We start from the raw sequence: 13,059 nt of genomic DNA on the forward strand, positions 1-13,059 counted from the left end.
TGTTTTTTCACCTGGATAGCGACCTTTTCTAAAAGGGTAGGGTCTGAAGCACCTCTGAACCAAATTTGATGCTTGCATCACCAAGTGAAAGATTCTTATGGAATATTGACTTAACAAGCCTCACTATTATGAAAATTGGCCCAGCGGTTCAAAAGTTACAAGCAGAAATGTACCTGCAACTTTGACCTGCTGGTGGCGCTAGAGTGTTGGGGCTGGGGACCTATAAATCACTGTGGGTAATGCTGAGGCTGCCTCGAATGTGTGTGCCAATTTACAGCATTTTCCTGCCTACGGTTCTATGGGCTGCCATAGACTTACAGTCGGAGAAGAATGGTGACTAGATAATAATAATAACAATGAAGAAAACCTACTAACTCTATAGGGGCCTTCGCCAGCTTCGCTGCTTGGCCCCTAATAATAATCAGAATGCTCTTTCTTTCTAGTTCTAAAAAGCAGATGGAGGGCATCTCTGAATCCCGATGCTATTCACAACTTTCACCACTAGATAGAGTTCTTGTGCTTAAAGTGTAATTCAGCATTGTGGCCACTGGGAGTAGTCCTTACAGTACACTGTGCCATTCATTATTGCCACCATCAGATGGCAGTCTTACTCCATAAATGTAGGCCTACACATCCTGTCATTCAAAAGCCAGACCACTTACCGGTAGTTTACGCACTGTTAAAGCACATTGCAATGCATGTCTTGTATAAAATGTCCTGTATAAATAATAATAATAATAATAATAATAATAATATAAATTATACAACTATCAATTAATAACTTTAATAAATTGACGTTTTCTTAACTTTTGAACTTTCAAACAGAAGATTTGACTAAGTTAATTGATTGTTCTACTTGGATCACTTTTTAAAATGTCTTCCGTCTTCTTTTTCCCCTGCGTATTTATTGACCCAGAGGGCCTGCACAAGAGTTCCTATGTGAAAAAGTGAAAGCCTTATTGGGAAACTCCAACTCCCATTGTCATTGTGACACAGCACTCCACAGCATTCAAGTGTTCACTGCACACAACAAGATTGCATTTATCCCTCATCCGTGCAAGAGGGCAGCCCCCAATGGCGCCCCAAGGGAGCAATGCGGCGGGACGGTACCATGCTCAGTCATGGGCCAGGGCTCAGTCATTCAGGAGGATGGGGGAGAGCACTGGTCCTTAGCGCAGCACTATGGCTCTCTGTAATGTCATAGCAATGTTGTTATGATATTCAAGCATTTTCAGCAAGTGAATAGGGTCGCCGGCGACCCCTGCTGCAGTAAGAGGCTACTTACTCTTCCCACCAACCTGGTGGTTCGGGAGTCGAACCGGCAACCTTTGGGTTACAAGTCTGACACCCTAACCGCTTAGTTGAAAGAGAGGATTGTGCACATCCCTGGAAAAGGTGCAGGACGAAGGCCAACTGTAGTTTTCAAAGTGAGAAGTCCTTTTTGTTGTATTTTATTATTTCATGGCAGGACTTTTAAGTGTGTAGGGTTTGAGAACCCTAACCGCTTACGCATGACTGCCCATGTGGCTGGATTAACTAGTTCACACAGCACAAATGGCAAATAACTAGTACATGTAAGACTTTTGCTAAAGATTTTAGACCTGGTTGGGACACATATTTAAGACCTTTTTTAGGCCTTTAAGCAGGGATGAAAAATTAGGGCTTTTTTAAAGACTTTTAAGACCCCGCAACTACCCTCATGTGATATTTATCGCCAATTTTTTCTAGATAAAATTGGTGGTTGTGTTACCAAGATGTGAGGTTTTATGCCAGGTCATTATACTGTATCATTGTGCCAGGTATTTCGCCCACTAACTGACTCGGGAATGTTCTTGCATCTCTTCTTGCTACACAAGTTTGCTGCACAATCGCAGATGAGGAGGGGCAAGACACTGACAGCCAACCACGTGACCTAATTTTTTGACTGACAGCGGTTTCCAACAATCAGAGGTTGAGTTGTGAGCAGCTAGGTTTGCGCAGTCAGGTTTAGAACCCATGTATTGAACTACAAAAATGGCCTTGTGTTTACCTTGCCGGAAGAACTCGCGCATGACCAGGTGGCTCCAGTAGAGGCTGACGAGGCGCGTCCGGCAGGGGTTGCAAATGTCCGAACACTTCATCACGATCTGCAAGACGACACACAACACATTATGACAAGCTATTCGCTTTAGAAAAACAAGCTGTTCACAAGCTGTTCACTGGGATGGGAGATGTCCGACCATTTTATGGCACTCATTCCAAAAAAGAAAAGAAAAGAAAAAAAAAAGATTTTTTTCACCCATCCAGAGACATTGTAAGGAAGACTCATTAAACTACAAATCATCCCATCATCACCTGCAGGATGAAGAATCCGTGGCCATTGAGCTCGAAAGTGACGTCACTTCCCCCGATTTCATGGGACCTCAACAGCGTTTTTAGCCGAAAATCGTAGCATGTAATCCAATGGCGGTATTAAAATGATATTTCGTTACCCTTCGAGTTGTGCCACGAGCTCCACATATGTTGTTTCTGATATTTTTGTTAAATTTTTCGTACGAACCCCCAAACTTTTTAGAAAGCTGTGTTTCTTCACATTTTTCATGCAAACGGCCTCGGAACAAAACATTGATGCTTCTGCATGAATAATCTTTATCTAGCCTCTTAAACAGCATATTTGAAGCCCAGCGCATATAATGACTGTGATCGGAAGATATTTACACGCTACCATGCTGTTAGATGGTCAGCTTAGGTCCCGTGAAATGCGGAACTAAGGGGCGGGACTTTCGAGCTCTATATCGAAGTCTCCGTTTTGGAAGTAGGCGGAGAAGTGAGGTCACGCGCCCATGAACTGGTTGGCCAACAACTCACTCACGTGTGTATACAGTATGCGTCTTGTCTCACACCCCTACACAAGTTTGCACTGCTCCCCACTTCAACTCTTCCTTCCCACCTGTCCCCCCCACACCTCACATGTGGTGTATTAGTAGATCAAACTGGTGCAAGCTCGTCGTGCATATTTGTGGCCAACTTTAAATGCGCTTTGTTTAATACCACCCACATCGTGACAACAAGTTCTCTTTGTCTACATCGATCGACTGCATCAGAGTCGTATGTGCCTAGTGTTCGTTGGCCATGTCGAGGTGGCCATTTTTATATTTTTTTCACCCATCCAGACACATAGTAAGGCAGGCCAATAAAGACTACAAACATGGTGGATATGCTTTGCAGTGTTTGTCCCTCCTATCCAGACACATTAGGCTTATTCGACTTTGTTGCGAGAGGTTGATGTTCATGAACCACGTTGTCACGATGTGGGTGGTATTAAATACAGCGCATTTAAAGTCAGACACAAATATGCACAAGACGATGAGCTGGCACCGGTTTGATCTACTAACACACTACGTTTGAGGTGTGGGGGGACAGGTGGGGAGGAGGAGCTGAGGTGGGGAGCAGGGGTGTGAGACAAGGCACCTTATACACACGTGAGTGAGTTGTTGGCCAACCAGTTCATGGGTGCGTGACCTCGGAGGCGGTCAGCAGACGAGCATCGACGGGAATAAGCAACTGCAGGGGTTGCAAGATCCGACTGCAGTCGCATTCATGCCGCGATAGTTTGAAACCACATGTTGAAATTTGGTCAGTTGGACCAGAAATCTAACCGTCATGCAGCATTTTCATCCAGGGTGCATTGCTGTCTAAATGCGTATTTGACGACAACTCGATCGCACCTAGGGGTTGCAAGATCCGACTGCAGTCGCATTCATGCCGCGATAGTTTGACACCACATGTTACCTCGTCTTCACAACATGACTGAAATTTGGTAAGTTGGACCAGAAATCTAACCATCATGCAGCATTTTCATCCAGAATACATTGCTGTCTGCATAAGCATGCAGATATTGTAGCAAATCGAATAAGCCCACTCTACTCAAGTCTGAAACTACAAATGACCTGCAGCATGAAGAGACGGTGTTGCTCGTCGGCGACATCGAGGTCTCCGTTCTGGATGTGGGTGGAGAAGAGTGCGAGGTACTTGCTCTGCCTGCTGATGTCGGTGGCCAGGATCAGTGCCTGCACGACCTCTCCAAAACGCGTCCTGCACATTAACAACAAAACAACTCGCATGAAACTAGAAGAAAATTTGTTACTCCCCGAAAGGCTCCCTTCGCACATTCCACAAAACATGGAAACCTATCCTGACTTAGATTGAAAGTGTAACTGTACAGCCTGAAAGCACCTGGTGGCACAGGGCACACACACACACACACACACACACACACACACACACACACACACACACACACACACACACACACACACACACACACACACACACACACACACAGAGTAACACACAGACACCTACCTGTCTTGCTGCGACAGGGGCTCCAGCAGGCCCGAGGTTTTGAAGAGACCCATGGCCAAGTTGTAATGGTAGTTTTCCAGTGGCGACCCGTCCTACAAGACAGAAGAAAAAGCAGAGTTCAATTCAACACTCAGACTAGAGAGTCGATTAAATTACCCCCCCTAGCACCCCGTTGCAGCCCCCCAGGGGTTCCCAGCCCCCACGTTGAAAACCACTGGTCTAACGTGTACTGTATTTGTACCCAAGGCCAGGATTGAATTTGTAATTTGCCACCGTCGACCCCCGTCCTGCAAAACAGAAGACCTTTTCAGAGTTAATTCAACACTTTAGAGAGTCAAATTAACATCTTCTAGACTAGAGCAAGGTCCAACTAGGTCACTAAGGTCAACGGAGAAGAATTTGCTGGTGATTCCAAAAGTCAAAACAAAGTGTGGAGAGGCAGCCTTTAGCTTCTATGCTTCAAAGCTTTGGAACCAGCTTCCAGATGACATAAAAAATGCACCCACTATTGATAGCTTTAAATCTAGACTCAAGACAAAGCTGTTCTCAGATGCTTTCCCCTAGCTTAAATTACTTATTCTTATTATTTTTATTTTTTATTTAATTTGTTTCATTTTATTTTATTTTATTATTATTTTTACCTTATGTTTTATCTTAATGTTTTTAAATGCTTTTTGACTCTAATTCATTTCCTTCTTTCTTCCCTGTTTCCTTTCATTTACATTTGTTAACTTTGTGAAGCACATTGAGTTGCACCTGTGTATGAAATGCGCTATATAAATAAACTTGCCTTGCCTTGCCTTGCCTAGAGCAGGGGCGTGAAACTCAAATTCCCAGTGAGCCAAAGTCAAAATCTGGGACGAAATCAGGGGCCAAACTCAGTATTTATTTCTTTATACTCAAAGGCAGGGGTTGCAGTGGCACAGCATGCTAAGCCTCCCACATGTGGGCTTACAGTACATGCCCATGGAGTCCAGCCTGGGTCATGTCAAAACCCTGCCCCATCTCTCTCTCCCCACTCACGTCCTGTCATAATCTCCACTTTCCTATCAATAAAGACACAAAATCCCCTAAAAATTACTTTTAAAAAAGGCAAATTTCACAAACAAACAAGTCATAGAGGCTAGATGATGCTTGCACATATTCTATTATAAAGAGTGGGAGATTTTACACTGGTCTGGCACCACTCATATTCCTGTGACACACCAGACTTCCTCATGTTATTATACTACATGTACAGTACAGGCCAAAGGTATGGACTCACCTTCTCATTTATGCATTATCTTTATTTTCGTGGATTTTCATTGTGTATTTTCATGCAGGGCATCAAAACTGCATGAACACATGGAGGATTACATACTTACCAAAAAATATAATTCTAATTGAACATTAAAGTCCTCTAATAACTCACTAGAATTGTAGAACTGGAATTTTGAGACCTAAAACCTAGTTTTAAACACTTGCCAATACAAGCATTTTACAGACATTTTCTTGATATGATATTGAGTCACAGCCAGTTACATGTAGAGGTCAAACCTGTGTTGGAGGGAATCTGTGGCAGGATTTTTCACTTTTACTTTTACGTGACCTATTATCAGATCAAGAAAATCTGTCTTGTATTGCTTGTATAAATTAAAATGGACTCGAATGACTGGGTATTTTTACTTGAAAATAAACAGAAAAATAAGCTTGTTGAAACATGTTTGACCCTCAGTTTTGCTGTGTTGACGTCACTGTTTGGCATTTGTTGATATTTTTTAAATAATTGTTTTTATTTTTTATATATTTTATTTTTTTGTTAAGCAAAAAAATATAGATGTGTTCATTCACAGAAATAATGCCCTCTCTGAAAATGTATTATGTTCTTAAAAAATCCACAAAAATAAAGAGAATTAATTAAATGAGAAGGTGAGTACACACTTTTGTCCTGTACTGTATATATGGGTCAGTGACGTTTCAGCAGTAGCACATGTCAGGGCAGCGCAACGACAGTCAGTGCCACTATTGGATGGATTTTCTGTTTGTTTGGTTTTTTTTTTTGCTTGTTTTTAGTGGGGTATCTAAGAGGAGTATTCATTGCAGCATATGAACCACCAATTACTAATTAATTTATGGGCATTAGATGCCGTTACTCCACCTGACGTCTGAACCACAAAAAAAAAAAAGTTTTTCACCCATGTATTTGTGCATGTAGACCAACTGTAATAATACACGTTTGAAATGATCTGACAGGCCAAATAAAATGACTCCACGCGCCAGATTTGGCCCCTGGACCTGAGTTTGGGGCTGAGGTGTTGCTGAGGTCTAGAGCAAGGCTGTCTTCTTAAAGGTGTGTGTGTGTGTGTGTGTGTGTGTGTGTGTGTGTGTGTGTGTGTGTGTGCGTGTGTGTGTGCGTGTGTGTGTGTCCTACCTGGTAGAGGGCGGACAGGAAGTGGTTGTTCTTGACGATGTAGTTCTGGTTGACCCCCGGGTGGCTCAGGTCGTGAGTGGCGGCCGCCAGCAGCGCAGCCATGACGTCGACTGGAGTCAAGTACGGCTTGAGCTGCGGAACACAACCGTGACTTAGTGGTTAAGGAGATGGGCTTTAGACCAGAGGGTTGTAGGTTTGAATCCCACCATGGTTGACACAAACACACACTGTGGCATGTTATTTCTCGCCACCAGCACATCTAATTACATTTACATTACACTTAGCGGACGCTTTTCCTAACCAAAGCGATTTTCTATCCATAGAGTCTTAGAGTTATAATTTTTCAGGTTATTGGCTACAGTCCCTGGAGAAATGTGGGGTTAGGTACCTTGCTCATTGGCACTTCAGTCATGGATGGAAGTGGAGGGAGAGATCAGGTGGGATTCGAACTTACAACCAAGGGTGAAAATAGTTTTTTTCATGTCTTACCGGTACTACAACTCCCCTCCAAAAACAAAAAACAAAAACAGAAAGTGTCCAAGCAACACAATACATGTACATTCGCCCTTAAAGGTGCCCTGTGTAATATTTTTAGTTCATTTACAGAATTTATGTTTCCCATCTTACACAGTACAACTTTAAAACAGTGGTCAATTGTGTCAATGAGGTGCTTATTTCATGACATAGAACTAATACAATAGAATGGCCCATCAGCCTCTGGGCATGCGTCTGTACCACCGCCATCTTGGAACAGGGTTCTAATCAGGTATCTGTTCATTTAGGTACCATTAGAAGCCACGCCAGTCGGTGATCACTTTGTAAAGTTGAAGGATATTTGTGCCGCTATGCTTGCAGCAACGAGAGGACGAAAAACAGCCAAAGAAGGTGTAACATGAGGTAAGGTGTTATCTTGTGATTTTGAATGTTATCGATATTAAGTTTCTGTGACAAACAACGGCATGATGTGTTTGCCTTGAGCAATGTTGTTAGCCTAGAGCTAATATCATTTCACAGTTGGTCCACTGAGGTAAATCAAGGACGATTTAACTGTAGGACATGATGACACTTGACATGCCCAATAAAGGCGACTCTTTTCTTTCCTTTTGTTTTGTTCCTGAATCAATATCTTTGGCGCTTTGTTCGGCGAAAATAACGTTGTGAGGCAAGCAACGCTAACGTTGGCCTGTACGAATCATTAGTTCTACCTGTAGCGTATTAATAGCTAGGTATTAGTCAAAAGCGCTTCCTGAGGAAAGTCAACGTCAACGATGATTTAACTCGTGACACTTGTAAATGTCTAAAAGGGGTGATATTTGTTTAAGTCGTGAATTAATATTTATGGCGCCATGTTTGACGAACTTGCGAAAATCTCGGATAGATCTCTACATTTAAAGTTAGCTAACTAGTTGCAACAGTGTTTGTTGCAACGGACATTCCGTACGTGCCTCAGTTGACACTTGAATATCAAATATTGTTTTTATGTACTATGATGTCCACATGTTTGTTCATTGTTTAAAAAGCCATTCAGGGAAGAATAAAAGTGACTAAAACACGGCAAGGATAATTTTTAAGTTTGTCAGGCGTGCTTGTTACAGTGCTTGTTGCAACATGTCAACAACAGCGTTCCTTAAACCTCAGTTGTACAATTTACGCTAACACCTTCAATTAAACATGTCTTTCATGTGCCTATACCCTGTTGGTAAGTTTTGTTTTCAAGAAAGCGCCACGTAATTAACGTGGTTACACAAACATAAGGATCATGTACACATCTCGCACCAAATGTTGCTATTCTGCTTTGCACTGGAAGGATAAAGTTGATAAGGTTATTGCTACTACAACTTGTTCTGTGCAGATGGCCCAAAAGAAGGAGGAGGCGGGCATGGGCTCTGGCTTTGAAGAGAGAGAGAGAGGTTTGTGCCAAAACAACGCTGATCTGATGCTGCCACTTACCTCCTGAGCAAACTGTTCGGCTGAGAGAGCCATCAATTTCAACTTCAACTTCCCCAAACACTTGTCCAAGGTTAGTCAAACAATTAGTTGCATGATATCTCATAATTAATCATGAGTTGTTCTTTCAGGCTCTACTAAGGAACATCATGCATTTATAAGTAGATAACCTTGATGGTGTCATACTGTGTTTGCCTATGTGGGGATCTGGGTTCAGTGTTGCCAGCTGGAAAATGCTGAATTATCTACCAAAACCTCAAAATTATCATTTTTGGGGACTGGGAGGAGATTATCGTACTAGACCCAAATTGTTGTTTCAAGGCATCAAAATGAACTGAATTACAACTCTGAAATGATTGTACATCATGCTTTTTTGATCAGTGAGGACAAAATTGACAATTATGGTACAAATACGATAATCATCATATATCTGGCAACACTGTCTGGGTTTCTCTCTCTCTCGCACATGAGCACATGCGGACACACGCGTCACATGAAGTGCTGGCAGCAAGTGCACAGGTGGAGACATTTCCGCGGCAGAGGTGGATTCAACAGGAGGACGGTGCACGCATGGCGTGCGTTGCAATATGCGACCTTGCCTCCTCCACTTGCTTCTCTCCTCGTACCAGGAAGTAATATGTCATGATGACATCACTGACAACAGCATTATATTTCAATATCTTGCAAAAGCTCAATTGTAGTCTTTTTCTCATTTGCAATTGGGATGGTGAATGAAAAACAGTCCCTCAAAAGTTGTGGCTAGGCTGACAGCTGGGAAACTTTATCGTTTTCTCCACAGAGGAGGGGCCAGGAGGCGGGACGAGGAGGCAAGCGCAAGTGGAGGAGGCAAGGTCGCATATTGCAATGCACTCATGGTCTGGGGTGTGCGTAGATTTAGGCACGTTTGATGCGCTTGATAAATGAGGGCCCTGAATCATTTGACTTGTTCTGAGTCGCATGACTGACTAGGAAGTTTTAAAGCATGACTTGTGAAGTTCTTACCACTCTCTTGCTGCAGCCATTTGCCACCATCACTTGATCCCCCTGTCATGCATATAATTAAGGATTACTGTACTGTGTTTTAACTGAGTAAATAATATGCATATTGGCTCCTAATGTTTTGTTTTGAACTTTTATTAGGGTAGTTCCAGTCCTGTGTTCCATTCTTCATGGAGGGCATGGGGTGACTGTCTGCGTTTGTGACCCTCCAGTCAGCATTGAGTTGACGGGCTACAGACACTTGGTAACTTTTCTTATTTGATTTCTGATGTTTTTAGTGTTTTATATTGGAATCTTCAATTGTATTAATGAAGCGAACCTTTTCATTTATGCATTCTCTGTATTTTTCGTGGATTTTCATTTTGTATTTACATGGAGGGCATCACAACTGTGCATGAACACATGTAGATGTGCTTAACAAAAAATATAATTCTAGCTGTTGTCCAACAGCAATGTCAGCTGTCTATCCACCTGACGTCAACACGGCACAACTGATGGCCCCGCACATTTCAATAAGCGTATTTTTGTCTATTTTCAAGTAAAAATGCTCAGTTAGTCATGTCACTCTTAAATGAACGCCAGTCCTCCAAAAACTCACTAGAATTGTAGAACTAGAATTTTGAGGCCTAAAACCTAGTTGTAAACTCTTACCAATACAAGTATTTTACAGACATTTTCTTGATCTGATATTGAGTCACAGCCAGTTACTTGGAGAGGTCAAACCTATGTTGGAGGGAATCTGTGGCAGGGTTTCTTTGCTTTTACTTTTTGTACCACTGTTTCACCTAGATAACCAGCTTGACCAAGTGGCCCATTATCAGATCAAGGGTGTTTTACTTGAAAACAGACCAAAAAATAAGCTTGTTGAAACAAACATGTGAGGCCCTCAGTTTTGCTGTGTTGATGTCACTGTTTGGCATGTTTTTTTAAATGTGAATGTTTTTTAAATGCTCAGCAGTTGGAGAACAGGCTGTGAACTGCTGATATCCTGCGTCCTTCAGCACAGTGAGCGCCAGTGCCACAGATCAACGCAATGTTTGAGCTGCCACAGACACCTTCATCTTCTGGCCATCGAAGTCAACATGCCTTCTGATCACCTTGTTTTTGCTGCATGAAGACCCTCAGGATCCTGAACATTATTCAGATCAACAATATGTTGCCATTTAACTGTTCCAAAGGGACTGATGATAGGACCGTAAGCCTTGAGCATATTTTTAGCTAATTTCCTGATCAGGTAGATATCTTCCCCTGAGGAAAGGCGGGTAAATGAGGTCTTCAGAGGCTGTTCTTCTGGATTTTACCAGATATGTTTCGACAGTAGGGTCACAGGGATGTTGATGTGTCATGTGCTTTGAAATGAGCTGATGTTGTTATGGAGGTGTGCCCTCCCTGTCAATATTGACAGGTTGGTCACACTTTCTACTGAGTTATCCTTTTTGGATGGTGGTCCAGGTGTGTAACGGCATGTATGCCCCCTCATCCCTGTGAACAAAAACCAGGGATGAGGGGGCATACGTGCTCTAACACACCTGGCCCACCATCCTAAGATGACCACTCTAACAGCAGGAGGTTTGACCAATATCAACAGGGAGGGCACACCTCCACAACAACGTCAACTGATTTTAAAGCACGTCACATCAACATCCCTGTGACCCTACCGTCGAAATGTCTGAAGTAACCTGGTTAATGGATGGTGGTGGCGGGGTTCTAATGTTGATTGTGTATATAGTTGTCTTTTTTCAATAAATTGAAGTGTGGTCAGGACTTGCTGTGTACTTTCATTGTCAAACTCTGCTTAAAGGATAACTCCAGCCAATTACATTTTCGGCTCAGCCCTTTCCGGGATCTGAGCTATTCTAATGGGGGCAGATTTTGTTTATCGCTGTTTGCTAGTTGTCTGATTTTGCATAACCTTTTGGATGTTTTGGGGAATAAAGCAAGATGTTGTTTTTATTATTATTTAGTGGGAGCATGTTGAAATTGGCTGGAGTTAAACTTTAAGCTTTCCTATTTTTTTTTGTTTTTTAACGATTCACTGAAACCATTGTAAATATTTGGGAATAAAGTAGTCACAGCAATCTGTTGCATTGCTTAAATATTATGGTAATGGGATTACATTACTGATAACATATTTAGCTTATTACATTTCAAAAGTAACCTCACCAACCCTGTGTAGGCCTATGTAATATTTATTTCATGTGTGTAGATTTGTAAACATGCTGAATAGGATCAAAAGGTTTCAGGAAACTATGGATTTAACCTGTGATCACATTGTTGAAACTGGGCCCATAGGGCTTATTGCTAGAAATAAGACTTATTGTCCAGAAATAAGACACAACGGTGCTGTAGCTTGGTTAGTGCAGCCCTCAAATATTATAAGGCACCAAACAATAAACCAGCCTTCACTGTTGTGACTTGTGCAAATATTGCATTCGTGTAGGCCCTATACAATGATGGCACATTCAAGTGTAATGTAGCCTAATTTAGATAGTGTCCATAACGTAACCATAGGCCTACACTCATACATAGATTACATTACATTGCTCTTCTTAGCTGACGCTTTTTACAGACGGGAATGAAGAAACTAATGATTCATTGTACATATTTTGTCCAAGTATAATGTAGGCCTACTTATTTGCTTGTGAAATGTGTATGTTTAATTTTCCCCCATGTAGAACTAAACGTTTTCGAGGTAGGCTATGCCCTGTTCATCAGGAAGTCTCGTACAGCTGGTATGAATGGGAAAAAGGTAGGCCTAATTAGTTGAGCGTAAATGTAGGCTATGTTGACAAAAAATGGTTTAACTATCAATTTTTCAGGGTAAGTAAATGACTAACATTTTGTAACGAACCAGGATTAAACAAAAACAAAAACCTCCGGTAGTCAAATATGTCAATTTATGCGGATTTAATCCCGCATGTTGGCTTGGTTCCGATAGACGTTCATTCATTTCAAAGCAGCGCTCCGCGGCGCTTCCCATGTTCCAAGATGGCGGCCTGTTTGACGCAAGCGTTCCTATTGACCGCTTCATTCATGGGCCATTCTATTGTATTATTTCTATGATTTCATGATAAGAGAGGTCATTTCATGCTCACCATTCTCATCAAGACAATACAAGACACACAGCAGGGGTATTCCACTAAGTGAGTCAGGGCCATTTCCCGCCAAATTCCTCCCAGTGTGTGTGTGTTTGTGTGTGTGTGTGTGTGTGTGTGTGTGTGTGTGTGTGTGTGTCAGTGAATGTTGGCTACACATGTTCATATGGAGTGTGGTCGGGAGCGGAATGGTGGGATTCGAACCTGCAACCCTCTTGTCCTCTCCTAGCCCGGCCTGCTTCCTGCCTACTTACCTTTGGGTCC

The 13,059-nt window shown here is 42.3% G+C and overlaps 1 protein-coding gene and 1 long non-coding RNA gene across 2 annotated transcripts in view; one reads left to right on the forward strand and one right to left on the reverse strand.

Moving 5' to 3' along the window:
• LOC134465843 (high affinity 3',5'-cyclic-AMP phosphodiesterase 7A-like) overlaps positions 1-13,059 on the reverse strand; it is a 37,319-nt gene that overhangs the window by 18,535 nt on the left and 5,725 nt on the right. Inside the window, exons 5-9 of the mRNA XM_063219738.1 lie at positions 13,050-13,059; positions 6,755-6,886; positions 4,345-4,436; positions 3,930-4,074; positions 2,030-2,126 (exon numbers count right to left, since the gene is read on the reverse strand). The exon at positions 13,050-13,059 is cut by the window's right edge and continues 91 nt beyond it. Coding sequence (XP_063075808.1) covers positions 2,030-2,126; positions 3,930-4,074; positions 4,345-4,436; positions 6,755-6,886; positions 13,050-13,059 — 476 coding nt within the window. The remainder of the gene's footprint in view (positions 1-2,029; positions 2,127-3,929; positions 4,075-4,344; positions 4,437-6,754; positions 6,887-13,049) is intronic.
• On the forward strand, positions 7,548-11,464 carry LOC134466626 (uncharacterized). The gene is made up of 4 exons (XR_010038350.1): positions 7,548-7,651; positions 8,607-8,774; positions 9,842-9,944; positions 10,656-11,464. It is a non-coding gene; the product is annotated as an uncharacterized LOC134466626 (long non-coding RNA).

The sequence above is a fragment of the Engraulis encrasicolus genome, chromosome 16, assembly GCF_034702125.1.
Source record: "Engraulis encrasicolus isolate BLACKSEA-1 chromosome 16, IST_EnEncr_1.0, whole genome shotgun sequence".
Lineage (NCBI taxonomy): Eukaryota > Metazoa > Chordata > Actinopteri > Clupeiformes > Engraulidae > Engraulis > Engraulis encrasicolus.